Source organism: Microtus pennsylvanicus, chromosome 2, assembly GCF_037038515.1.
Source record: "Microtus pennsylvanicus isolate mMicPen1 chromosome 2, mMicPen1.hap1, whole genome shotgun sequence".
Taxonomy (NCBI): Eukaryota; Metazoa; Chordata; class Mammalia; order Rodentia; family Cricetidae; genus Microtus; species Microtus pennsylvanicus.
This window is the reverse complement of record NC_134580.1, coordinates 14533454-14560392: the sequence shown is the minus strand read 5'-3', so window position 1 is coordinate 14560392 and position 26939 is coordinate 14533454. Positions and strand designations below refer to the sequence as shown.

Genomic DNA, 26939 nt, shown 5'->3' with positions numbered 1-26939 from the left:
GCTCAGGATTAGGCCTTTGCTGGGCTGTTTCCTTCTCTTGCCAGAGGGTGTTTTAGGGAGGAAACAAACCAGTCTCCCTTATATCCTTAAGCCTCGGTGGGTGGGTTGGGTGGGCCACACACCAGGGAATATTAGCAGAGATTACAGTATCTGTCTGTGGATGGCCCTGGTATTTCTATGTGATTCTGCCTCCGAGGTGCAGGGACAGATCAGTGGGGGCCTGAGAAGACCTGTCAGGCTGGGAATAATTTACAAACTGATTGGGGGCAGCAGCCTGAGGTCACAGAACTCCAGTCTATAAGGGAACAAAGGGGACCCTGAAAGTGACCTGTCAAGGCAAGTCACTCTCTTTGTTGGGTCTCTGTGGCATTGTAAGAGTCTTCATCAGTGGCCTCTCTAGTCCTGGCTTCTGGCAAGAAAATGTGGAGTGACCTCGGGCTACTGAGGATGGCTGTGAGAAGGGGGCCTGAAGAGAGGTGCAAGATGATGGGGAGGGGGGTGAGCCACGCTTTGAGAGACTCAAGCCTTGTCCTGATGGTGGCCTTCAATGGATCCAGCAGTAGAAGGAAGTCCCTCTGCAGACCTTTCTCTGGCTGTGTCAGTCCTGAGCACACTCGGCCTGTTCCGCTCACACCACCTCAGTTTGGTTATTTTTTGGTTGTTAAGAAGATGCGCTCGGAGACTTGGGCGTCTATCTGACCCTGCAGCGAGGGTGTGGAACTGACTGCCGGCTGTGACTGTTATATCTCCCTGAGTGCCAGCTTCTTTAAGGCACGGCTTGGCTTTGTTTTGTTCCCATCCTGGACATGTCAGGTCAGCCTGGCAAAGTATCTCTGCACAGAGACCACAGAGTGCTGGGAATCTTGTGGGACCTGTCCCAGGTCTGCTGGTCCGTCCGTGGGGGGACTTCAGAGTTGTCAGGTTGGCTTCTTGTCGGGTCCCCAGAGGAAACAGGGCCAGCCAGTGGGGGGCAGCAGGGAGGGAGGTGTACAGGCCTAGGGAAGCTGATGGTGGAGTTGTGTGGCCTTCATCCTGGAGGAGCAAGCGCTATGGTGAGAAGCCTGAGGAGGGACAGGGTCTGTGGCCCCAGAGAACCCTCTGCAGATCTTCACAGTGGGGCTGTGAAAGGCCGTTAGCTCTTTCTTTCTGGTTAAACTGGTATTTTCAGTGAGAGGTTCTGTTGGTTAAGTTCCTTCAGGGGAACAGAGGAGCATGCTGGAGTTGATGGTGGGTGTTCTGTCGAGGTCTTTTCAGAGGCAGCCATGGCTCGGCACCTTGAGCTTCACCCAGCCCTTCTCTGGAAGTACCATGGAGGTTTGGCTGGCTGGGGATTTGTGATCGTGGTCCCACTGTAGGCTTTTTTTTCCCCTGAGGTTTTGGTAAAAGCAGTTAAGCATTTCCACTTCCAGCATATGATGGCTGACTTCAGTACAGAGCATTTGAAATCCTTTCTTTGCATTTGAAACTCAGGTTTCAATACTGGGTTTCTTTTAAGTCACCTTTCAGCTCCCAAGGGTGGTTATGGGATTAGGAGAGGCATGCTACCTATATCCCAGCTCATAGTGGGAGAGACACGCTACCCATATCCCAGCTCACAGTGGGAAAGACACACTACCCATATCCCAGCTCGCACTGGGAGAGGCATGCTCCCAGTAGGACCTGGCTGCTTCCAAAAGAAGGTGTAGTTTGGAGAAGAGGGAACCTGCATGCAGCCCCTGGGCACTTGGTCCTCTTAAGCACATCTTTTGCTTCATGAAGTATTCTGGCTATGCCTTGTTTTGCTCAGGAAGCCCCGGTGAGAGCTGGGGACATGGGAATACCGCAAGTCCCACCCTCTTGCATGTCTCAGGGATTGACCCAGCTGGGGCTGACCTACAGACATGTATACAGAAAAGCTGAGGTCAGGTAGGCTGTGCTTGTTCTGATGGAGGACACCAGCTGTGACCTAGAATCCCAGCATGTGTGTGCATGCATGAGTGTGTGTGTGTGTGTGTGTGTGTGTGTTGGTTTTGGTTTTTTTGAGACAGGATCTTTCTGTTATGTAGCTCTAGCTGTCCTGGAGCTTGCCATGTAAACCAGGCTGGCCTGGAGCTCATAGGGATCTACCTGCCTCTGCCTCCCAAGTGCTGGGATTAAAGACATATGCACCACCCTCCAGCCCAGTAGGTGTATCTGATCCAGCTGAACCAAGGCAGGTTTATGCTCCACAGCTGCAAAAGGCAGCAGGTCTAGCTAATGGAGATAGAAGGTCTCTCTAGGGAAGCAGTCTCAGGCTGCAGCCATCCCCGAGCAGGAAGCCATGGTCCATGGTTTCTATACACATTATTAATATTCCCACTTGGACCAGAGGAAGGCTTTTCTGTCCCTCTGAGCCTCACCCAGAGAAGATTTAGCCACTTCCATGGATTGAGGCATTGAGGTCCTTGACATGGCCGTGCCTGTGTCAAATAATACACTTCACTCAGGACTCTATCTGCTCTCCACACGAGGAGCCATTTAGTGACACCCTCCTCACTGCCGTCGGCGGCGGCAAATCAAGAGTATCCTATGGATTTGGCTGTTCCCACCTCAGTTCTGAGATAACCCCCAGTCCCCTGGGGAAGCGTGGATGTGTTGGCAAGGTTTCTGTGTCCAACATGGACATGTGGGGTGGGGTGGTCTCTTCTGTTGGTATGCTCAGGATGTGAGCAGGAAGTGGGGTCTGAGGGTAAGGTGAGTCTTCAGGGGAGTTTCCATAGAGGTGAGATGCCACTTGGGGTTCTCTACCTGGTACAACTGGCATTCGGGGTTGATGACTCTTTGTTGAAAGAGGGGCCATTCTGTGTCCCCAGCCACTACTCATGAAATGCCACAGAATCCGTGCCGTCGTGAAGACTCAAGTGTGTCTAGCTACTGCTGAATGTCCTCAAAGGATTGTCTTGGTTAGGGATATAGGGGTTAGCTGGGAGGGACTTACAATGGTTAAGGTGGAAAGCCAGAGCAGGAGATAGGTGTGTGGTAGCCTTCAGCCTCTTGCACAGAGACATCACTATGGTGACTGTCTTCATCACCCTGGCCTCCTGCAGCTGACAGGGCTTGTGACGTTCCTCCCTGTCAGGCTGGCTATTGGGCACTTGTGCCAGTCTTGTTCAAGGGATGATGGGAATGGTACTCCTCCTCCTCTTCTTCCTCCTCATCTTCTCCTCCTCCTCCTCCTCTTCATCATCCTGGAGGGTAGTATTTTTCATTTTTTCCCATCAGTTCCATAGTAACCCAGTAAGTTAAGCCCACCAATCCAAGTCCTCAGTGGCAAGTTATGGCATCTGCTCTGGTTTTTGTGCATCTTCCCTTTGAAACATGGACTAAATCAGTATTTCTCTCCCAGCCTGTCATGCCTAGGGTCTTCTTATAAACACCCCATAATTGGGGAGCACATGTGTGATCAGCCAAACTGCATTAGCTGTTAGAAGAGCGGGCGCTGTGCAGATGTGATCTCGGTAAAAAAGAACACCAGATAGTGTGCAGGAACTGGGAGATCCCAGGGCTGGTGAGACGGCTCAGGGGTTAAGAGCCCTGGGTGACATGGGTTTGGTTCCCAGTGTGCACGTGGCATCCCACAAGCATCTGGAACTCCAGTTCCAGGGGATTCGTCATCTCCTTGTTCTTCCAGACACAGCACGTCAAGTGGTGCACATGCACGTGCAGGCAAAACACCTGTACACATAAAAATCTCCAAAGCGCTGCAGAATAGTGTTTTCAAAGGATAAACAGTAAATCAAATTGACATGATTAATGTCAGTTTGGGTTGCCATGTTTCCCTTGTCTCCATTTATCTGCTGAGAAGAGGTGTAGAGAAAGGGTTGCTATATATGTTCAGGCTGACTGTTTCTGGTTAAAAACTAGAGTCACTATTATGGAAAAAGGGGAGGGGCGCCATCAGAAAGGTACCACCCTTCTCTGAACTCACACCTCTCCCTGAGTGGGGTGGGACCTCAGGCTCACCTCTGGATATGGGTCTTCTTAGGAATTGCCTGGCCCTGGCTGGGTTCACTCTGGCTTATTCACACGATTTAAAACCTCTCGTCTGTGCTGCATGTGAAGCCCCATCTCTAGAAGAGGTGGGTTGTAAGCCCCACCTGCACTCCTCTCAAGATAGGGGAGGGTTTCTACTATTCCAGAAAAATTCAACGGCCCTTTTTCAGACACTTGGGCCAGTTCCTTCTCAGTCAGGACTTCTTCCTTCTTCCTTCCTTCCTTCCTTCCTTCCTTTTTTTCTTTCTTTCTTTCTTTCTTTCTTTCTTTCTTTCTTCCTCCTCTTCCTCCTCTTCCTCCTCTTCCTCCTCTTCCTCCTCTTCCTCCTCCTCCTCCTCCTCCTCCTCCTCCTCCTCCTCCTCCTCCTCCCCTTTTCTCTTTGTTTTTTTGAGACAGGGTCTCACCATGGAGCTCTGGCTATCCTGAAACTCACTCTCAAACTCACGGAGATCTGACTGCCTCTGCCTCCCACGAACTGAGATTACAGGTGTGCACCCCCACACCCAGCAAGGGTCCCCCAGGTCCCTGGAGGTCTGAAATCTCAAGGCCGCATTGAGTACATGTGCTGCCAGTGGCCCTGTAGCCATTCTCTGTACAAACAGCAAGCGAGATAGGTGTGTGTGGGCGAGGATGTGAATTTAGGCGGCTCTGGGATCCTTTGGCGTTCTTCTGTGTGTATCTTCTTGTACACACCTGGCTCAGTTATGGGTAGAGCATCGACCTTCTGGCTCAGTGACAAATGAACCATTTTGGCTCTTTTTTTTTCTTTTCTTTTTTAAACAAATCTGCAGGTTTGAAGACTATGCAAGCTAAAAAAAAAAATCATGAAGTTCAGTGAGCTTTGAGCTTTGTAAAGTATACCTAGGCCTGTTCTGACCAAGGTGCAGCAAAGTGAGCTTACTTTCTTTACTCTCCCACTGCACAAGGCCCTCTTGCCAACAAAGGGGGTGGGTGTGGGGTTTCATATGAGCCTATGGGAGCGCACCTCAGGGGTTCGGTTACCATAAAAGCTCTCATTGTCCACAAGCCCGAGCCTGGAGTGTGAATCAGTTGTTTCTTTCCGGCTGTGTTTCCTGCCAGTGCAGTGAGCTCCTGTCTGGCCAACACGGCTATTCCTTAAATATCGAGTAGCGACACTTCCATACAGGCACATTCCGCCAGCTCTCAGTGGGTCACCGGGTGACGGGTGACGTCTGAGATCCCGGTTATCTGTCCTTCATCTCCACCTTTGGAATGTTAAATGCTTCCCTTGAAGCCAAGCTTAGTAGGTAACAGAAACCAGCCCAAGGGGTCTGGAGTGGCCAGTGAGCCCTGTGGGAGAGGTGGCTGGGGCCGCCCTCTGTAGAGCTGCAGTGGTAATAACGGGGACATGCAGCAGGTACAAGGACACACCTTGTCCTCTGACAGGTGGCAGAGCTGAGAGATAAGGTTCCTGGCTTCCTTTCCTAAACACAGGCTGGTCAGATGGTAGAGAGCCACATGCGTGGAAACTCCACAGCTCCCGGTCTTGCCCTGGGCCCTTTGTGTGTTCCATTACTCTGTTATGGAAAGTCCTCTAGGATTGAGGCAGCTTGTCATAGGGCGTGTCCTGTCCGGTGGAATGGCTGCCTTTTCCTGTACCCTCCATCTGTCTGGTCCTCTCCCAGTCTACTCCTGTGCGCACTCCATGCAAATTATGCAATTTGCTGCTACAAGCCTGTTCCCAGATATCTGGTCTCAGATATCTCGGATATGCGCTAGCAAAGGAGAGAAAGCCCAGGGGACACTCTCCAGGTGCACCGATGCCCAGGTCTCTAAGACCAGGACAACTCAACTTATGCCTTAGTCTGTAATGTGAAGCGCAAGAGAAGCAAACACAGCTTTGTGACCGGGAGACAGTCCCAAGCACATGCTAGGGATCAACGGCTGGAGAAGGCAATCTGAAGTGGTCAATAACTACCTGCCTATTAACTACCTGCCTGTGGCAGACACAGCAGGGTGGCCTCAGGGCTGCTGTCGGAGAAATGGCTGCACCACACTTCAGCTCCTGCAAGCGTTCCTGGGCTCCAGCCATCTGTGAATTCTTTGATATGGATGTTGGTTGGCCATTTCTGACACCGAGTGTGAATCCATTCACCTCCTGAGCCTCACCCTACTGCATCTGGTTTCATAGGCACCCCTCTCTGCCCGCCCCCACGTTGAAACCAAACCCCCATCGGCCTCCCAACAAGGAATTGTCTGCAGCAGGTTAAAAGACTGCAGAAATGTGAGTACTTCGGAGGACCAAAGGCTTTTGTGTGCACACAAAAGCGCTCTGCAGATACTTTAGGCATCTAAGTGGAAGCCATCAGGGAGGGGCCGTACACTGGGAAGAAAGTTCGCTGGGGGAAAATGACAGGGGGCAGGCCCTGTGATGGCTTGGCATCAGGAATCCAGATCTGCTCAGATTGGTAGAGCCAGCCTTTTGGGGCCTCACTTTGAAGTGTACTGTAGCCCTTGAGTTTCTTGAGTGGAGAGGGAGTTACTGTGGTAGCTCCGCCCACTGGCCATTTCCACCTGCACTGGGGGTGGGGGTTGGTTGCTTGGTGCAGCCTGTGTGGCCAAGGTGGGACACTGAGGCTATAGACTTCCAAGTGGTGTAGACAGTTGTAGATACTGATGATGCTAGAGACTCGGCTACAGGCATTCTATATTGCTCGACCGTGTGGGAGTCACCTCTGGTCTATGTGTATTTCACCACTTTTGCCCAAGCGACCTGGCATGGTCACTGCTAAGCTTTCCATCCTGAAGATGACTCCTAAGGTTCATTTGTTTCTTCCTTTCTTCCTTCCTTTCCCTTCCTTCCTTCCTTCCTTCCTTCCTTCCTTCCTTCCTTCCTTCCTGGAACTCTCTCTGTAGACAAGCTAGCCTTGAACTCACAGAGATCCACCTGCCTCTGCCTTCCCAGTGGTGGAATTAAAAGTGTGCGCCACCACCACCTGGCTATCTTTCTTTTTTAATTTAAAATTTTCTTTTTGAGACAGGGTTGCATGTATCCCAGGCTAACCTCAGATTTGCCAAGCAGCTAAAGACGACCTTGACTTCCCTAGGCCTGGGGTTACAGATATGCATCACCATGCTTGGATTCATGGGGCACTAGGGATTGAACACAGGCTTTGTGTATGCTAGGAAGCACTCTATCAACTGAGCTGCATCCCCAGGCTCCAATTATGTTTTACGTGTATATGTGTATGTATATGGGTATGTGAAGCCATGGGTATGTGTGGCATGAGAAACTCATTCTCTTCTTTCTCCATGTGGGCTCAGGGATCACACTCATGACCTCACTTGATGGCATGTGCCTTTACCCCTGAATATAGCCAAGTCCCCCTTTTAAAAAGAAGGCTTATTTTTGTTGTAGTAAGGCTGGAGAGGGAACCCAGGTGCTCTTGCGTGCTAGGTGAGGCTCTGCCACCAAGCCCAACCCCATGCCTTTCTTTGACCAGAGCAGCCAACCAACAGTGTGCCCGTGTAGCTCCTCCGCCCTTCCCAACAAGTGCCATCTTCCTTGTTGTGTCTTACCGCCCACCACAGCAGCACGGGGTCTAGTGATGGATGTAGGTAGACTTTCCCAGAGGTGGTCCTGAGAGAGCACTGTGGACAGCTGATGAGCACCGGATCAAAATTATACGGCCCAAAGAAACAACTTTCAGAACATACATGGTGCAGTCGTGTAACATGTTGTCTAATCTAGAATGTTCTCAGAATCTGACAATGATATTCCGTTGTTCTCAGCAGTCACCCCAACACTTCCCCAGCCTCCACCGCCACCAGCCAGCATCTTTGTGACGTGTGTGTGCTGGGCATCTGGGCTGCATGGCCTCATGTAGTATAAGTCCTCGGTGCCATGCCTCAGAGCTCACCAAAGCTGTGGTGTATAGCAGGGCTCTGGACATTTGGGTTGCTTCTGCTCTCACTGGGGAATCACAAGGAGTACTGTTGTGAACATGTGTGAGCTCCTTTGTGTGTGTGTGTGTGTGTGTGTGTGGTGTGTTTGGTCTTGAGTCTCTGTATTCCCTTGAACATGTCCCTGGGCGTGGCATGGTGGGCCCTGTGGTGACCAGCATTTGGCTCTGATGAAACCCCTGTATGCGTCCTGGTCACCTTTGTATTATTTTTCTGCCCACCTCCCTTTATGTCAGACAGGGTCTCTCTACAGAGGCCTGACTGTCCTGGAACTCATTATATAGACCTGCCTGTCTCTGCTTCCTAAGTGCTGGCGTTAAAGATATGCACCACCATGCCTGATTTTCCTCGCTTTTCTTTAACCTTGTCCGTGAGTTCCCCTCCCCTAGTGGGCAGCGAGTCCATTGTTGGACAGCTAGGAACTGACCTCCCGCTGAGGTTGCTAGCTTCTGGCTGCTCCAGCCCCGGCACCTTCAGGAGCCCCCCACCCCAAGCTTCTGCCTCCTGTCTCTCCTCCTCCTGATCCTGTTTGACCCACAAGTGCCTGGCCCTCTGTCTACACAAGCCTTCTCTTTCATCTGCAAGGCCAGGGCACCTGTTTGGGGGTGACGACCAGCAGCAGTCACCCCAGGGCCTTGCTACCACCTCCGATCCCTCAGCGTGGAGCTAGGTGTCAGCATGTCAGGAGTGGCTCTTGCTTATCAGCAGGAGCCACTGTGGATACAAAGCTGGGTGTCTGTCTCCCCCGCCCCCCCGCACCCCGCCCCAGGTTTTCCACCCCAGTGTTCTCTTCCTCCCTGTCTGTGCTTGAATCCCATGGTGCTGAGCTGTTGATTACAAACCGTACTGTAGAGCAATCGCAATTTGGTAAATAGCAGCTCAATTTCATTAAAGCCTCCGCATGTAAAGGGCTGTTTACATCCACCCTTTGAAAGCCTCACACCCATTCCCAAAAATGTAAATTACACGCTCTGCAGATGATATGGGGTTCGGACAGCCTGGGGATGGTCCTTCTTTCTCAGCGTGGTACCTAACACTTAACCGCCCCTAATGGGCACCTCACCAATCTCCCAAAGCAGACTGCTGCTCCCGAGTGAGAAAACAGATGATTTTCCATAACTCTCTACCTACCACTTAACACAGAGGTGGACTCTCTAAGGAAATAGATAATCAGAGATTGACCCAAAGATAATTGACTCCCCTCAGAGTTCCCAAAGAAAGGTTTGTGGGAGACTCATGTATAGTTGACACTATGATTCTTCTCACATCAACAGGATAGATGTGTGTGTGTGTGTGTGTGTGTGTGTGTGTGTGTGTGTGCATGTGTGTGTGCATACATGAGTGTGTGTGTTCATTTGTATTTTGAGGGCTCATATATGTATTCAGGCGCATTTGCATGTTTGGAGGTCAGAGGTCAATGGGCAGCTTCCTCCGTTGCTCCCCACATCATATTTTTTGTACTGAACTTGGAACCCACAGATCAGCTAGGCTGACTGGCCAGCTTTGGGGAGCAGCACTTGTCTCTACCTCCCCAGTGCTGGAATTACAGGCACCCGCAGCCACACCTGGTCCTCACGCTTGCATGGCAGACACAGTACCTGGTAGGTATTTTAATCTTAATCCTACCTCATGCCCAGAGAAAGTACTGCCAAGCATTTATTCAGGGCAGATAGCTGGGGGAGGGGGAGGGAGGGCTCCCAGGAGGTAGCTGTGGCAAGTCATCCGCTGTTCAACTCCAGGGTATGTGGCCTGAGCAGACAAACCCTGGGTCACACACTTCAGACACTTGGCTGAGCTCCTGTTGCCAGCGGCTCCGTGTCCTACCTTCCAGCTCCGTGGACCCATTAAATAAACAGGTGCCTGCTTCCTGTGAGAATAGTGAGGTTTCCTTTTAAACGAGCTGCACAGTCATTCCCTGGTAAAAGGAATTAAGGATGAGTTAATTATAGTCTCTGTTTTTACAGCCATTGCCAGTAGTATAAAGTAACATAAGGTTGCCATGTTAATGCAACCAACCTCAGCAAGAAGAGGCCCTGAGCCCATGGATTTTTTTTTTTTAAGACGTGTTGCTATGTTGCCCAGGCTGGCTCTAACCTCCCAGGCTTAAGTGTTTCTCCTACCTCAGTCTCTTGAGTTCTGGGAGCCGGGCGGTGGTGGCGCACGCCTTTAATCCCAGCACTCGGGAGGCAGAGGCAGGTGGATCTCTGTGAGTTCGAGACCAGCCTGGTCTACAAGAGCTAGTTCCAGGACAGGCTCCAAAACCACAGAGAAACCCTGTCTCGAAAAACCACAAAAACAAAAAAAAAAGAGTTCTGGGTCGGTAGGTCTGCCAATATACCTGTCTGGGCCTATTGTTTTGAGGGATTGAGGAGGGCTGCTGCCAGGCTCCTCAATACATCCTCCATGTGGTAGGAGGAGGTATGTGTGGTTGTGAGTGTGTTTGTGTGTGCCAATTGGAAGATCTAGCAACACCACTCTGGGGTTATGCTCACAGCACCTAGGGACACAGGCCTTGGTACCCTGATGTGCAGGTCAGAAAGGAAATCCAGCAGCCCGTCAGCCCTCTGGCTGTTTGCCTGTTTCTAAAGCTCTGAGGCCTTCATACCTTTTGTCCAGCATGGACAGTGCAGGAAGGATGTCAGAGGTTATATGGGTGGACACTTGGTGTCCTGAGAGACTGAGGACTGCCAGGAAAAGAAGCCATCACTGGGTGGCTTGAGGAGGTGGGAGCCCAGGCTGGTATATGAGGTCAGCAGAGGGGCCAAGGCCAAGAGGTTCCTGAGGAGTGGGTCTGGCCTGGAAGCTTAGAAGAGGCAACTTCAGGTCAGTGAAGGGATGGAGATAACTTGAGGGTGAGGCCACCACAGGTACTCAGTACTTGACTATCCATCCGTATGGTCAGGCTCCATCTTAGATGGCCGGGAAACAGGTCTCCCTATTTGGACCAGGAAGCTGCAACCTATACAGGGTCTTGGTGGACAGGAGCCAGTGAGGGACAAAAAGAGTGTCCTGTAAAATGGCAAGGTTGTATCTGGAGGCCACTGTAAGGAAGGGCTAGAAGCTGTGTGGCTTAGACCTCTCGACCTAGAAAATTAGACTCCACTAGCTGTGGGGCTGAAGATTTACTGGTTCAGTGGTTGAGTGGCTATCCGTATCCCTGGGTTTTCATTCCTAGCACTACCAAAAAAATATTTATAAGCCAGCTTTCTAGGAAGGGTCCTGCATCCCCTTTCAGGGTATTGGATACATAGGTAGACCCCAGTCATCTGGCCTCAGGCCCACATAGTTCACCCTGGATTTGCCTTAACTCAGGCCATAGCCTTGATTTCAATACATTCCTCTTCTGAGGTTCTGAGAAGGACCTGTGTCCTGGGACGATCCCCTGCACCCCGTGTAGCAGGTTGCGGGCTAGGGTGCCTCACCCTTCATGCACCTTCCACCTCTGCAGGCAGTGTCCAGAGCTGGGACACCCACCAGGGCATGCTGGCAGACAGAGCTGACTGATTTTATTCTTTCCGCCCCCACAGCCCAACATCGGCCACCTGGGCCTGCCGCATGGGCCGTCGGGAGAGAAGGTGGCCGTGGTAACGGTGGATGACTGTGACGCTGCTGTGGCCGTGCACTTTGGAAGTTACGTTGGGAACTACAGCTGCGCTGCCCAGGGCACTCAGAGTGGCTCCAAGAAGTGAGACACCTGGAGGGGAAGCATGGGGCATCCACAACTACTCAGGCCCTCCTCCAAGTCACCCTTGTCAGGCCAACGTAGAGTACCTTGATACCCTCTGTCTGTGCTGGTGTCAGACTGTCTCCCCTGGATAGCATCTTCTCTCTCAGACCATAGAACCCTCAAGAATAAGTCCCCAAACGCGCCCATCAAGACAGGTCGGCAGGGCATACCCATAATCCTAGCACTTGGGAGGATGAGGCACATAAATTGAGATTCAGTATAGGATGGTCTACCTATGAATTCAAGGCCAGTCTGGACTTAGGCAGTGAGCTGCCATGCAGAAGTCAACCTGAGCAACTTGCCGTCTTCATCTTGTCTCTTTGGGTTGCCAGTTCCTGAACTAAGGAATTACATGAGGTGGAAGTGGCTGGTTGTCCTTGCTGGTTTGGGGTCTCTCAGGGATTCTTTTAACTCAGGACAAAGAAATTCTAATACCCATATGCAGGGCCAGCCTTGCTTTATTTTCTTTTGATATCACCAACCTCAAAAGGTGAGAGCCCGCTCCTGCTGTGTCCAGATGATAGTTTGCGGGTGTAATATAGAACATTGGGTTTTAGGGCAGGAGAGACGGCTCAGCAGTTAAGAGCATTAGCTGTTCTTCCGGAAGACCTGAGGTCAATTCCCAACAGCTACATGGAGGCTCACTACTGTCTACAACTGTAGTACCATAGGATCTGGTACCCTCTTCTGGTGTGCAAATGTACACACAGATCAAACACCCATACACACAAATAAATCTTTTGTTTGATGTTTGCTTTGAGACAGTGTTTCCCTATGTAGCCCAGGCTCTCCTCCTCCTTCCAGTTCTCTAGCCTCGCTATCCTTGTGACCAGGATTACAGGCTCAACGAAGGCCCTTGACCCTGAGTCTTTATCCCTTTTGAGAGCAGTGTTCAGGGGAACATGATGAAGGTCACACGTCCTCACTTAACTTTCTTTACTGTCTTGGGTCTAGAGCCCTGCCTGGGACCTCAGCTGCCCCCTGCTGGAGCCAGAGTTCTGCTCTCATTATACTTTCTCCCCAGAGAGCCAAGGAACTGTGGGATGCTTCCCTCTCCTGCAGCATGGAACTCGAGGTGGTCCTTAGTTGTCCCCAAACACCGATTTGTCTGAAGTGATGGCAAGTGTAAGGACGTTGAGGCCCAGAGAAGCTGCGAGGAGCCACTCGTGACCCTGAAGCAGGGCCACTTCTGTCCTGACCGCCAGGCATCTGCCTTGGGCTTGCACCTGCTCTGTGATGGAAGGCTTAGCAGTAGAGTCGCAGTGATGGCACAGCCGTGCCAGGCCCCATATTACAGAAGATGTCTTTGTCTTTCCAGGTCACTGGATCTGACTGGACCTCTGCTCCTGGGTGGTGTCCCCAACCTGCCAGAAGACTTCCCCGTGCATAGCCGGCAGTTTGTGGGATGCATGCGGAACCTGTCCGTCGATGGCAGGATTGTGGACATGGCTGCATTCATTGCCAACAATGGCACCAGGGCAGGTGTGCACAGCCCCTGGGTGTATAAGGCTAGCATGGTGCCCACTGGACATTTGAGGACCTCTTGGGAATGGGTGTAGAGCTTGGCTTGATGGCCATGACCACAAGCCTGCAGTTTGCTGTGTTCCTGATGTTGGGATGCTGTCTGCTCACCTGGATACCAGGTGATCAGATCAGACCCTGGAATGGCATGGAAACCCTGAGTCTCAGATATGGATGGAGCAGAGAATTCCACACACCCCAGTCTGGCATTCTCACCATGCCCAGCAGATTCTAGGCTGGCTGTCTCTAACTGATTGCACACTCACGTGGGTCAGTGCAGGGAGTGGCACAGTTCCTTAACAGAAATCACCTTGTGGTCTTGAACTCAAGTCCAGACTATACCCTCTGCCCTGTAGGCTGTGCTTCTCAGAGGAACTTCTGCGATGGGATCTCATGCCAGAACGGGGGCACCTGTGTGAACAGGTGGAACACGTACCTGTGTGACTGTCCACTCCGCTTCGGTGGGAAGAACTGCGAACAAGGTAAGAATCTGTCCTTTTCCCCAGCCCACGGTGGTGTATCTGGGAGGGGGACACAGGCTATAAGAAGTTGCGGGTGACTGGGATAAAGGTCCAGAGCCTGGGCCCAGCTCTCTAGGATGTCTAGGATGACAGGTGACCACGAGGGTCAGAAGAACAAGGTGGCTGTGGGGGCACACTCTCCTGACAGCTGCTGCTGATTAGGCCTGGTGATAGCATAAAGGACAACCTCCTGTCCATCTCCCGGAGATGCTACAGGGTTCACGGGGTCTCTTAGTGTCTTTCCTGTTCTGTCATAAAATATCCTGACAAGATAAAGTTAAGAGATATAGGCTTTATTTGGCTCACAGTTGCAGACCATAGTAAGTGTATTATGATGGGAATGTCACGGCAGCGGAGCTTGAGAGAGAACTGGTGACGTCACTCCATCACCATAGGTCAAAAGCAGAGCAATGCATGCACGCCAGTCCCCAGCCCACTTTCTTCACCATGCCACCCATGATCCCCTGCCCAGGGAATGGTGCCACCCATCCAAATGAAACCTGAACCTGATCCCAAGCACCACAGGACCAACCCGTGATTGTCATACATCCATCTAGGGTGTTCCTTGCTCACTTTGGATGCGTCTGGCAACCCTCAGGGCTTCTTTGCCCAGTGAGCTGTACAGAAGCCATGGTGGGCATCTGCAGAATACATTGCAGCCTCTTAGGACAGTACTGAGCGCAGATACAGGTCTGAGTCTGGCATCTGTCCATCCTCACCTGGCTGGTAGCTGAGAGGATGCTCTCTGCCTGATTTCGGGAGGTGCCTGAGGGCCTGGTCTGTATCTGCAGTTATGCCACATCCGCAGCGCTTCAGTGGCGAGAGCGTTGTGTCCTGGAGTGACCTCGACATCACCATCTCTGTGCCTTGGTACCTGGGGCTCATGTTCCGGACCCGGAAGGAGGATGGTGTGCTGATGCAAGCCACAGCAGGCACATCTTCCAGACTCCATCTCCAGGTGAGTGTGTCTGTGAGCCACACAGGCAGCTGCAGAGCAGACAAAGGGGCTTCCTAGGATCCCTGTAAAGGCATCTGCCACTCACCTACCTCCTCCTATGCCTTCCCTGTGGGAACACAGAGAGGAAATATGGGGAGCTCAGGCAGCAGTGCCATTGTGCCCTTCAGTATGGAAGAAGTGCAGAGATCACGTGCAGCTAATGGCTCCGGTGGGGTTCCTTTCCAGCGCCTGCTTCCCTTCACTGAAGTCACAGAGCAGAGCAGGTAACCATGGAACATCTCGCTCTGTGTAACTTGCCATAGACAGCAGCTCTGCCCTGCCCTGCCCTATCCTGCTTGGAATTTGGCCCTTTTTCCCCCCTGGCATTTCAGAGCTGAGGGCAAAGGGCTACATCAGATGCAGTGAGGGAGCCTCCGTCAGTTCAGACTGTGGCCCCATACCCCCCATATTAAACCTGTACTCCCATACACCAGGTCCCTGCCTAGAGAGGGCTCTTGAGGCCCCATTGCATCACGCCACATGTGTGTTTTCTTCCTTTTTCCTCGTTACTGTTTGGCTTGTTTGAAACTTAGGTTGGAGTACTCCAACATTTTTCAGGGTGATCTCATGCATCCCATTCACACATTTGCACATCTCTTGCATCACAGACGGTTTTCTGATAGGTCGTTGGAGCCAGTGGTACCAAGGAGTGATGAGTTACTGCCTTTGCCGGGCTCACCCGGTGCTTCCTCACTGAGCTACCCTCACCTCTCTGCCTCTTCACTGGCAGTGCAGTAGAGAGAGCCTGTATCCTATGTTCATCCTGAGGATTTTTTTGAGGTGTTTAGGATGAGCCCACAGTCTGGGACTCACTGCTTGGCCAGGGGATTCCCCTAAGCCTGTCACTCATCCTCTGTCCTTGTGTCTCTGGCAGTTCCCATTCACACTGACCAGACAGATTCTCTTGTATAAACCATGGCCTGTGATTCTTGGGCAGGATCAGAATTCTCTATCTTTGGATCCCCTTGGATTTGACATGCTCCTGCTGTGCAAAAATCCCAGGGGATCAATAGCCACTTAGGGGAATCATGCCCAAGCAGGGACTTAGTCACAAATTTGGAGGAATTAATAACTGGGTGTTTCTTTCTTTCTTCCAGGCTTTTCCAAAGTATGTATATATAAGCACATGCATGTGTGCCTATGTCTCTTTGTGTGCTTGTGTCTGCCTCTGTATGTGAATGTGTCTGAGCATATATGTATGTGTGCATCTATGTGTCCATCTGTGCATGTCATGCACGTGTCTGTGTTTGCATGTGTTCATGACTGTGTATTTGTATGCACATTTGTGTACGTGTCTATGAGTGCATGTGTGCCAATATGTGAATGTATGTTTGTGCATGTGTGCCCATATATGTATGTATGTTTATGCATGGGTGCATGCATGTCTCTGTGTGTGTCTGTATGTGAGTGCATTTAATGGGGCCTAGTGCCATGGACTTCTTTTCTGTTGGTCATCCTCTGTCCCCCTTCAGCGTAGTCTGCTACATATCAGTCTCTTACTTTCCTGAGGAGTCTGACTACACCGGCATGTGAAACACATAGCACCTCTGTCCCAAGATTACACCTCTAAAGGTAGTGAGTGGCTCCTGGAACTGGTGCCAGCGGCCCCTACTGTCCCCAGGTCCGCACAGAGCTATGACTTGTTTCTTCTACTTCCTCGGCCCTGGATCCTTGTTCTTCATTCCTCGTCAGGCAGTTGGGGTGGGTAGGAGATGGTCAGGAAGAGGTGAACTCTGAAGAATGTCTGAAACTGAGGCTAGAGACTGTGTGATCTGGGCCGTGCGGGACCTGGGTCAGCCAGAGAACCCCTCTGCACCTCCTTGGAGCAGGGCTCAGCTCAGAGAGTGGGAGGAGATGGGACACCCGGAGCCCTCCCTCTCCCAGTTCTCTGTCAGAGGCCACAGGGCCCCTTGAGAGATTCCTTTGCACTGGCAGAAGGAGGGTGGGGCCGTCAGCGCAGACAGAAGTCTGCCTGCCCACTCACCTGGGGTCATGGCTCCAGCACCCCACTTGGGTTGGGGGTGTTGGCATGTGCGTCAAGGGTAATTGCAGCTGCCATTGTTCTTCTCTCGTTAGCTGTAATTTCACAAGTTTACCTGCTGCCCCAGAAGCTCTCTTTGGGCTGAACTTGGAAGCACCGTTCTGCCCGGGGAAGGCATTTCTCTGTGGGTGTTTCTCTGTCGGAACACATTAAATTGGCTGTTTTGAGTCTGGTGATGATGGGTGCTCACAGGCTGTCATTAGTGTACCTGTAGGGGGAAAAGGCTGCGTTCAGCAGGGCTAGCCCTGACTGAGGAGTTACCTTTGGGAGCTCATCCATAAATTCAGGGACTGCAGCCAGGAAGACTGGGTGCACCAAAGATGGTCTCAAGGGGTCCTGTAGACCTCTACCAGAGACCACCTAGGTATGATTTCCTAATGCCTGTTCTCCCAGGCATCTCAGGAATTTTCTGGTTGTGTTTTGTATGTCATGTGTAGCCTGTGGCCTGCAGACTGCCTGGGTAACACTGTGGGGCAGCCGTTTGAGTGTCCAAAGCCCAGACAAGTTGGATAATTGCTGTCAGATGCCCCAAATCCAGCTGCACTGTTCAGTGGAATATCATGCTGTTGCTGGCCCCTGTCTTGAAGTGGGTAGCCATCCAAGATGGGCGGCAGCTTCTGTCACTGTCCTGGGGTTTATTCATGGCTTCTCCTTTTGCTGTAGACACATGACATTTTCATTTTCATTGTTATCTATTACTTTGGGGGTTTGCCAGCAAGGCTAGTGAGAGGGAGAGAGTACCTCACTAGCCCAGAAACCTCTGTGAACCAAAAGTAAAAAGGTAAAAATTGCCTTCCAAAATCAGCTATTGATGTAGACCAAAGTCAAGAGGAAGCAGTTGTGACGCTAGTCCTGTCCACCAGGGCTTCCTCCAGGCCCTGTGGAGTATTTGAGTTAGCCAGCATGAGGCACCATCTACTAAAACCTTTTGATATTGTTTCTAACATGGTAGAGGCCATACAACTTGGGCCCAGTGAGTTCAGTCCTTGGAATGTGTTGAGGCTTGTGTTAATGCCTGCATGCAGCCAGCCTTCGTCAACATTCCGTGTGTATTTGAGAAGAATGTGTGCTCTGCAGTTGTCAAGCAAGGAGATGTAGAGAGATCCGCATATGTCAAGATGGTGGCGTTAATTGTGTTTAAACAGAGTGTGTCCAGGGTTGGAGATGTAGCTCAGTAGGTGGATCACCTGACTAGTGTATACAAGGCCCTTGGTTCGATTCCCAGCACTGCATAAATCAGGGGTAGTGTCACACCCTCCTAATCCCAGCACTTAGGAAGTGGAGGCCAAAGGATTAGAAACTCAAGACCATCCTGTGCTTACATAGGAAGTTGGAGGCCAGTATGGGCTGTATGAGACCCTGTGTCCAACAAAAATGGGGGGGGGGAAGAAACCAACCAACCTCTAAAAAAAAAGTTTTGCCATTTTCAAAATTGGTTGTTTTGTTTTTGATTTTTTTTATTTGATTTTTTTTGTTATTGTGGCAATCTGCATCTGGACTTCAGTGCTCACCTGTTTTCCTTCCAGGCTGGCTGGCTCTGGTGTCCTTAGGAAAGTCCTTTTCTCTCTAGTGATGATGCTTGCCTTAAAATGCTGTCTACTTATGCAGCCACACTAGCCCTTCTGTCTATAATGTCTCTGTCCTCCTTTTGCTTTTGTTTTAGTTTTTCAAGACAGAGTTTCTTTGTGTTTCCTTGACTGTCCTAGAACCCAATTTGTATACTAGGCTGGCCTCACACTCAGAAATCTGCCTGCCTCTGCCTCCTGAGTGCTGAGTTTAAAGGCATGTGCCACCACTGCCTGGCTGTGTCCACCCTTTTTCTTTCAACATTTTCTATGTCTTTGCATTTCAAGTGTGTCATGTTCAGTAGATTTTAAATCTAAGTCTCAATTTGGTGGGCATTAATCTTTAACTGAACATCTACATAAGCCACAGCCCTGCTTTCTATTTATTCTCCCCTGTATTGAAATGTAGTAGCTTGATCCTTCTGGAATGTTACACGGACAGCCAGAAACAAGAGTCTGATGGTCCCCAAGTCTGTCTGTGGCTCTCATCTCATGACTGCTCACAAGCCTGGTTCTGACAATTCTGTCATCCCTATGGGTCTGTTATACTCTTCTGAGTTTTTAGACATGCTACCGTGTCCTCATACTTTGGGAAATTTTTATTGAGTGCTAGGCATCGTGCTGAAATTCTAGAGTGAGCTGGTGTCCTTGTCATCTTGTTTGTTGTTGGTGGCAGCCAGGGGAACCATTTGCCCCAGAACATGTTAGTACAGTCACAGAGGCAAAGCCAGGCTTCTGTCCCTGCAAGATCTGCTCTGTTTCTTGTTTACTCAGAGTGTCTGTCTAGCCCTTAAGCATCCCAGTGCTAAGCCTTGAAGATTCCTGCCCATCCAGCTTGGTTGGGATGGGAATTTTCTTCTTTTTCCCATGGGCCTGCATGACCCTCTTCAGCTTGTGCTGCAACTGGGTCTTCAGAACCAGCTGGCGGCCCTGGGGGATGCAGCCCCTAGCCGAGCCGCAGCTTCCTTCTACCTGGCCTCCGCCCTCCAGCTCAACCTTGTCACTCAGAGCGTGACACAGGTGTCCTGACCCACAGAAGGAGGAAGGTCCAACTCACCCAATTCTCTGTCAAGTCAAAAAAAAATCCTCTGGCCATGGCTCCAGCTTGTGTTAATTTAAAAATTTGACATTTATGTATTTCTTTAATTATACGTGTGCATGTATGTACTATAGTGTGTATGTGGGGCCCAGAGGACAACTGCAGAAGTCAGTTCTCTCTTTCCATCTTGGGCATCTCGGGGGTCTAACTCAGGTCATTAGGCTTGGCAGTAAGTGCCTTTACCCCCTGGGTCATCTTGTCAGCCCCCAGCTGCATTCATTTTCTTTGCTTCCTTTCTTTTATTTTCTTTTTGTGGTTTTGTTTGTTTTGTTTTTCGCTTTTGTCTTGGCTGGCCTGGAACTCACTGTGTAGACCAGGATGTCCTCAAACACACGAAGATCCACTGCCCCTGCCTCTACCCCTCGGCTTCCCCTGCCCTTGCCCCTGTCTCCACCTCCCAAGTGCTGGGATTAAGCGCTTGCACCACTGCACCTGGCCTTAACTGCATTAACTTAAAACACTGTTCTACGGGCTGGGGGGAGACTTAATTGGGGGAGGGGGAGGGAAATGGGAGGCGGCGGCGGGGAAGAGACAGAAATCTTTAATAAATAAATAAATTAAAAAAAACACTGTTCTAGGCTAGGTGCAATACTCGTGATTTTCATGCATGTCTTTAAACAAGATTAGAGCCCGACAAACTAAAATTGTCCCTAATTGTTGGTGTGTGTTGTTGTCAGGGAGCAAAGTCCAGGCCTTACATAGCCAGGCAAGTGCTCTACCACTGAGCTACATCCCCAGCCAAACCTGTGTCTGTCTTTGTTTTCTTTTCTTCCTCTTTTGAGATAGTCTCACTATGTAGCCCAGGCTGGCCTGACAGTTGCTATTTAGAATAAGCTGTCTCCAAACTCAGGACCATTCCTGCTGTCCCGCCAAGTTCTGGGATAACAGGTGGGCACCGTCATGCCTGGCTCCTAATTTTTAAATCCATTTCTTTCCCCACGCTGGTGCCATGTCTAAAGCTGTCCGCATGTCTGTGTTGTTAGATGTCTGCAGAATGCTCTCCACGTCACTGCACCGGTCAGTTGGTGTGGCTCTCTCTGCCCTACAGATTCTCAACAGCTACATCCAATTCGAGGTCTCCCATGGCCCTTCCGACGTGGCATCCATGGAGCTGTCCAAGTCCCGGGTAACCGACGGAGAATGGCACCACGTGCTAATAGAACTGAGGAGTGCCAAGGAGGGCAAGGACATCAAATACCTGGCCGTCATGACCTTGGACTATGGGATGGACCAAGTGAGTATGTACTTGTACCCTCCTGGGAACCGTTCCTTCATTGGCTCCCGGGAAAGCACAATGATGCTCAATGTGCCAGCGCCTGCAGGGACCTTGGAGGTTTGGAGAAGTACTGGTTGGCATCCTTGGCTTTGTATCTTCTGTTCCACGTATGCTGAGGATACTTCTGTAGTCTGGAGTCTGGCCCTGCCCACCTGGGTCTCCCAGCATGGTGCTTCAGGTGCCTTTGCAGGGTTTCCCCTCGGCAGAGTTGCTCTGAGTAGCATCTCATCGTCCAGCCCTGTGCCTGTCTGTCCCCACTCACAGATATCAGCACACCTTTCCCAGAAAGGGGAATAGTGAATTAAGCTGGAAAAGACGAGGGAGCCGACAGGCTGGAAGACATAGACACACACCTGTCCCAACTCTATGGCAGCTATCTCCTGACAGCACCCTCAGAATGCTCTCTGAACCGGACTGGTTTCTGCAGTTCCCAGCCAGAGAACATGGCACATGCCGGAAGATACCCACATGCTGAGAGGATGCCTCGGAGTCTTAGCTCACCTTGCACCACATTCTAAGAGTACATAGCTGTTGAGTTTAGATGCCCTTTGCTGGGGCTGGGAGCCAGCTGCAACCCATGGTATTCCCATGGTCATGCATGGCCCCCACTCCCTGCCTGCCTCCTGTTAACCCAGCTCATTCTCTCAGCATGGCTGTTTGGGTGCTATGCCCATTATAGGGCAGGAAGGTTGCCCATGTCTTCCCCACTGACCACCTGGATCCCATGCCCTATGTGCCCCATACAGGCAGCCTGCCTCCCTCCAGAAGGCCAAGTGTTTCTTTGGAGGCTCTAGGGAGGTGACTCGTGTCCCTCTGCCTTGGTCTTTAGTACATTCCTCCCACTGGGAAGGTGTGCCCAGAGACTTCCGTTCTTTCTGTGTAGAGCACGGTGCAGATTGGGAACCAGCTTCCTGGGTTGAAGATGCGGACTATCGTCATCGGAGGTGTGTCTGAGGACAAGTTGTCCGTGCGCCATGGTTTCCGAGGCTGTATGCAGGTATGGTGGGCATGGTACTACGTCTTTGCATGGTTGGCTTAGGCCGCCATCACTGCAGTTGGCATGACTTTTTGGTTTGTTTTTTAACAAAGGAATGGCCATCTAGTAGGCCCCTGCAGGGAACACAAACCACACATTCCTCTGCTGCTGGCCATGCTGTGTGATCCAGCATTGCCCATGTCTCTAGCCTCTATAAAAACTGTTCAGACTGGGAGAGAATTTGGGGGCTCTCTTAACTTCTCTTTACCTTTTGGGGTTCATCCAGTTCTACCATTCTGGGACTGAGTCCAGCTGCCCTCACTTTTTAAATGTAGGGCGTGAGGATGGGGGAGACGTCTACCAACATTGCCACCCTGAACATGAATGACGCCCTCAAGGTCAGGGTAAAGGACGGTTGTGACGTGGAGGACCCGTGTGCCTCAGACCCCTGCCCTCCACACAGCCACTGCCGTGACACCTGGGATAGCTACTCCTGCATCTGCGACAGAGGTGGGGCCCTCCCTTTACACCAGAGTAGAGGAGCCTTTGGTGGCTGCAGTGCATCTAGGGAAACTGATTTGGGGCATTAGCTTCCCCGGTCAACTCAATGAAGCTATAGGGTCCTGAGCTATCTTAAAAGAAGTGGTCTCTGTGCCATGCATGGTGACTCACACCTATGATATCAGCACCTGGAAGGAAATGTCAGTCGTGGCAGGAAAATTGCTGCAAATCTGAGGCCAGCTTGGGCTGCATGGTGAGGTTCCCCGGGGGGGGGGCTAGCCTGGGCTACCGAGGTAGACCTTTTTTCAACCTCCCTACTCTCCTCGGAAAGCAGAGGACCTTTCTACTGGAAACAGAGTCCCTTGCCTTTTCTTTCTCAGCCTAGAGAACATTTCGGGACTTTAATTTCCAAGTGCAGCTGGAGCACAGTAGTATAAAAGTGACGTATCCTAGGGGCTGGATGGCTCAGTGGTTAAGAGTACTGCCTGCTCTTCCAAAGGTCCTGAGTTCAATTCCCGGCAACCACATGGTGGCTCACAACCATCTGTAATGAGGTCTGGTGCCCTCTTCTGGCCTGCAGACATATATACAGACAGAATATAGTATACATAATAAATAAATAAATATTTAAAAAAAAAAGTGACGTATCCTAATGTCACACATTCACCGGTCACCTTTGGACCTGGTGGGTGGAGACGTACTGAAGCTGTCCATCAAGAGCTCCCATTGTCCATGTGTCTGGAACAGCCAGGACCTACATCCCTGCATTCCACCACCCCCGTCCCCGGCCTGGGATGACTGCCTTCCATGTTTCCCCAGTCTGTCTCCTATGACCTGGAGGGGAGGCTGCTCCTCCGTTTTGCTGAGTGGCAGGAACTGTGGGCTTCGGGAAGCATGGGATGCAGGAGAAGCCTTGAAGTAGAGCTTATGCTGGCCCTGTCCCCACAGGGTACTTTGGAAGAAAGTGTGTGGACGCGTGTCTCCTGAACCCCTGCAAGCATGTAGCAGCGTGTGTGCGCGCCCCCAACAGTCCCCGAGGCTACTCCTGCGAATGCGGGCCCGGCCACTATGGGCAGTACTGTGAGAACAAGTAAGGGAGCCTGTGACACTGCCTGGTGACCCCCTTGACTTCTGTCCCCATCTTCCCTGCCTCTTCTCCCCTGGGGAGGTACAAACAGATGCCATCCCCACCCTGCCCCTCCTGTCTATGCCACACTGAGGCCTTCACTGGGATTCTCATGTGTGTCTTTAAGACAGACGAAAACATGGAGAAAACCATCATTTTAAACCATTTCTGTAGACAGAGCCTGGTTGGGTATGTGGCCCCTAAAGGGAGGGATGAGGGCACAAACTTCTTTGAGTATCCTTCATCTGTCACTTTTTCTTCCATCAGAGTCGACCTTCCATGCCCCAAAGGCTGGTGGGGGAACCCGGTGTGTGGCCCCTGTCACTGTGCCGTCAGTCAAGGCTTTGATCCAGACTGCAACAAGACCAATGGCCAATGCCAATGCAAGGTGAGAGGCCACCAGTCTGTCCCCACCTCCCTTTGACCTGAGCCAAGCAAGCTGGCCATGCATGCACGGTACGGCCTACATACAAACATGAGTCTACGCATATGGACAGATATACCCGTGTATATATATCATAAACTTTCATATACACACATTCACCTGTATTCACATATACTCCTATATAAGCACAGATATCTGCATGCACTCCTACCTGTAAATAGTCACACATACATACATACACCCCCCCCACATGCATATAGATGTTGGGTTGTGCTGGGCAGTGGTGGTGCACACATCTAATCCCATGAGGCAGAGGCTGGTGGGTCTCTGAATTCAAGGCCTTCCTGGTCTACAGAAAGAGTTCCAGGACAGCCAGGGTTACACAGAGAAACCCTGTCTTGAACACCAAAGCAAATAACCATATATTGGGTTGCTCGCCTGTGCTCTGTGAACACTCCAGGGCCGCTCACATCTAAACTGGTTCAGACTGCCCCACTATGGGATCTAGAAGCCACTGTTGTCTTTCTTCAGCCCCGCACTCAAGTGAGGAACAGCAGATCAAGGCATTTCTGTGCAGGCTGCCACATCGTTGGCATCAGCCTTGGTTTTCCTAGTCGGCTACTGTTCTGCCCTTTTACCAAACTGGCAGTTTTTAAAATCTGGAGGGCAGCCGGGCGATGGTGGCGCACGCCTTTAATCCCAGCACTCGGGAGGCAGAGGCAGGCAGATCTCTGTGAGTTCGAGACCAGCCTGGTCTACAGAGCTAGTTCCAGGACAGGCTCCAAAGCCACAGAGAAACCCTGTCTCGAAAAACCAAAAAAAAAAAAAAAAAAAAAAAATCTGGAGGGCAGGGGATATGGCTCAGAAAGTGGAGCTCACGCGCTCGGCATTGCACAGACCCTGGATTTGATCCCCAGCATTCCCCTCCTACTGCCCCCCCCACATATACACAAGCCACACCCTGTCTTGGTATCCAGACCTAATGTGTGTACAGCATTGGACACCCGTTCTCACAGCTTCAGAATATGCTCCTGTGTGCTTAGCCACAGCTGTGGGAAGCCCCGCCTCCAACTGCAGGGGCCTTCAGAGTTGCCTCTGGAAGATTGCCATTGGGTTTTAGGGTAGCTGTAGTCACTCAGTAAGGGACATGTTGTCAAGGAGACAGGGTGAGAACAAAGGAAATTGTCACCATGGGCTGCCTGTGATGCTTCTCCAGTGTCAGTCTGGCCCTGAGTGCTCCACGGTGATTCTAACAGTGACACAGGCCTGGTGCCTCGAAACACTAGGTGTCAAGTTGAAATGAATGTGGATGAACGTGGCTCAGGCCTGGCCTTGCATGCTTAGAGGGGCCAACTGCATCTGTGGTGGCAGGAGGAAGGAAGAGGCATGTTACAGCATTCAGGGGAAAGATGCCTACAGGTTTTTCTCATCAGAACTTAAAGTGGGCAGGCAAGATGGCTCAGCTTGTAGAGGCCCTTGTGTACTGGCCTGACTTCAGACCCCAGATTCCATGAGGCAGCAGGCGTGAACAACCCTAAAGTGGTCCTCTGACCTCCCGACACACCATTGTAGTCACATACACATATGCATACATGTACACAATTAGCGTAGTGTTAAGTAAGAGCAAGTGTTTAGTTAGGTGTGGTACTAGATGACTGTATTCCAGCACACAGAAGGCTGAAGCAGAAGGATCATGAGTTCAAAGCCAGCCTGGTCTGTGAAGGGAGTCCCTGTCTGGGGGAGTGGGGAGGCTTTGGAATAGTTTTGAATAGAGAACTTGTCAAATATGCATGAAGCCCTGAGCACCATCTCAGTACTTATAAAAAGTGTAAGAAAAGAGTTTTAGCCAGGCAGGTGGTGGTGGCACATGCCTTTAATCCCAGCACTCGGGAGGCAGAGGCAGGCAGATCTTTGTGGGTTCGAGGCCAGCCTTGTCTACAAGAGCTCCAAAGACAGGCTCCAAAGCAACACAAAGAAACCCTGTCTCGAAAAACAAAAAAAGAAAAAAAAACACCAAAATTAAAAAAAAAAGAAAGAAAAGAGTTTTATTAACATTTCTTTATTTAGTGGCATGATGCACATGGGGAGGCCAGGGGACAACTCTGTGGAGATAGTTTTTTTTCCTCCACTGTTCTGTAGGTTCTGGGAATCGAACTCTGTCGGCAAGACTTTGTGTGGCCAGCACCTTTACCCACTGAGCCATCTCACTGGCCCCACCTATGCCTTTTCCAGGAGAATTACTACAAGCCCCCAGCCCAGGATGCCTGCCTTCCCTGCGACTGCTTCCCCCATGGCTCCCACAGCCGTGCCTGTGACATGGACACTGGGCAGTGTGCCTGCAAGCCTGGCGTTATCGGCCGCCAGTGCAACCGCTGTGATAACCCCTTTGCCGAGGTCACCTCATTTGGCTGTGAAGGTCTGTTATTGTCCCCTGACCCCTTTCTGGTCACACTGCAGAACAGACTGCCGTGTTTAACATGTGCACGCTAGCATGTGCATGTGTGTGCCTCTGCATATCCCTTGGGCTCAGAGAATCCTGGCAGTCTTTATTCTGAATGCTCTTGGCCTTCTAGAAACCTGGTCTTGGTGAGGCACTAGTGTGCATGGTGACTGGAAGGTGCTGGGGGTCACTCTTGTCTGGAGCCTTTTGCAGGTGGGACGTAGGACATTTTGTGTCCGGCTGAGCCGAGTTGAATGATGCCTTCCTCTGCCCTCAGTGATCTATAATGGGTGTCCCAGAGCATTTGAGGCTGGCATCTGGTGGCCACAGACAAAATTTGGACAGCCAGCAGCGGTGCCATGCCCCAAAGGATCAGTGGGTAAGTTCTGTGCCTGGGTTTTCCTCAGGATAGGAAACCAGTCTTAAGTCAGGCTGAGCATCTGAGCTTTTGAATGTCAATGCTAAAATAATCCCATGTGCTAGAGAGATAGCTCCTTGGTTAAGAACACTGGCTTCTCTTCTAGAGGACCTGGGTTCAATTCCCAGAACCCATGTGGTGGCTCCTAGCCATCTGTAACTCCAGTTTTGGGGGATCCAAAGCTCTCTTCTGGCCTCCCTGGCATGGGGCATGTATGTGGTGGTGATACACAAACATACATGCAGACAAAACACCCATACACCTTTAATTTGATTTTCAAATATGCAATTAAGGAATGTGTTGGGAGAAATGGCATAGTTTTCCCCTCAATAGCAGGAGGCAGAATATAAAAGGGGCGTAACAGATGAAAATGCTTTGCCACTCTGCCTAGGGCCTTGGCAAGTCATCTTG

At 51.0% G+C, this 26939-nt stretch overlaps 1 protein-coding gene across 4 annotated transcripts in view; it reads left to right on the top strand.

The window, feature by feature from the left end:
- Celsr1 (cadherin EGF LAG seven-pass G-type receptor 1) overlaps window positions 1–26939 on the top strand; it is a 135412-nt gene that overhangs the window by 81871 nt on the left and 26602 nt on the right. For all 4 annotated transcript variants that reach the window (XM_075960259.1, XM_075960257.1, XM_075960258.1 and 1 more), the window contains exons 6-16: window positions 11463–11620; window positions 12981–13144; window positions 13540–13665; window positions 14496–14662; window positions 20455–20640; window positions 21566–21679; window positions 21994–22168; window positions 23108–23249; window positions 23553–23673; window positions 25903–26086; window positions 26388–26489. In XM_075960259.1, the coding sequence (XP_075816374.1) occupies window positions 11463–11620; window positions 12981–13144; window positions 13540–13665; window positions 14496–14662; window positions 20455–20640; window positions 21566–21679; window positions 21994–22168; window positions 23108–23249; window positions 23553–23673; window positions 25903–26086; window positions 26388–26489 (1639 nt within the window). The remainder of the gene's footprint in view (window positions 1–11462; window positions 11621–12980; window positions 13145–13539; window positions 13666–14495; window positions 14663–20454; window positions 20641–21565; window positions 21680–21993; window positions 22169–23107; window positions 23250–23552; window positions 23674–25902; window positions 26087–26387; window positions 26490–26939) is intronic.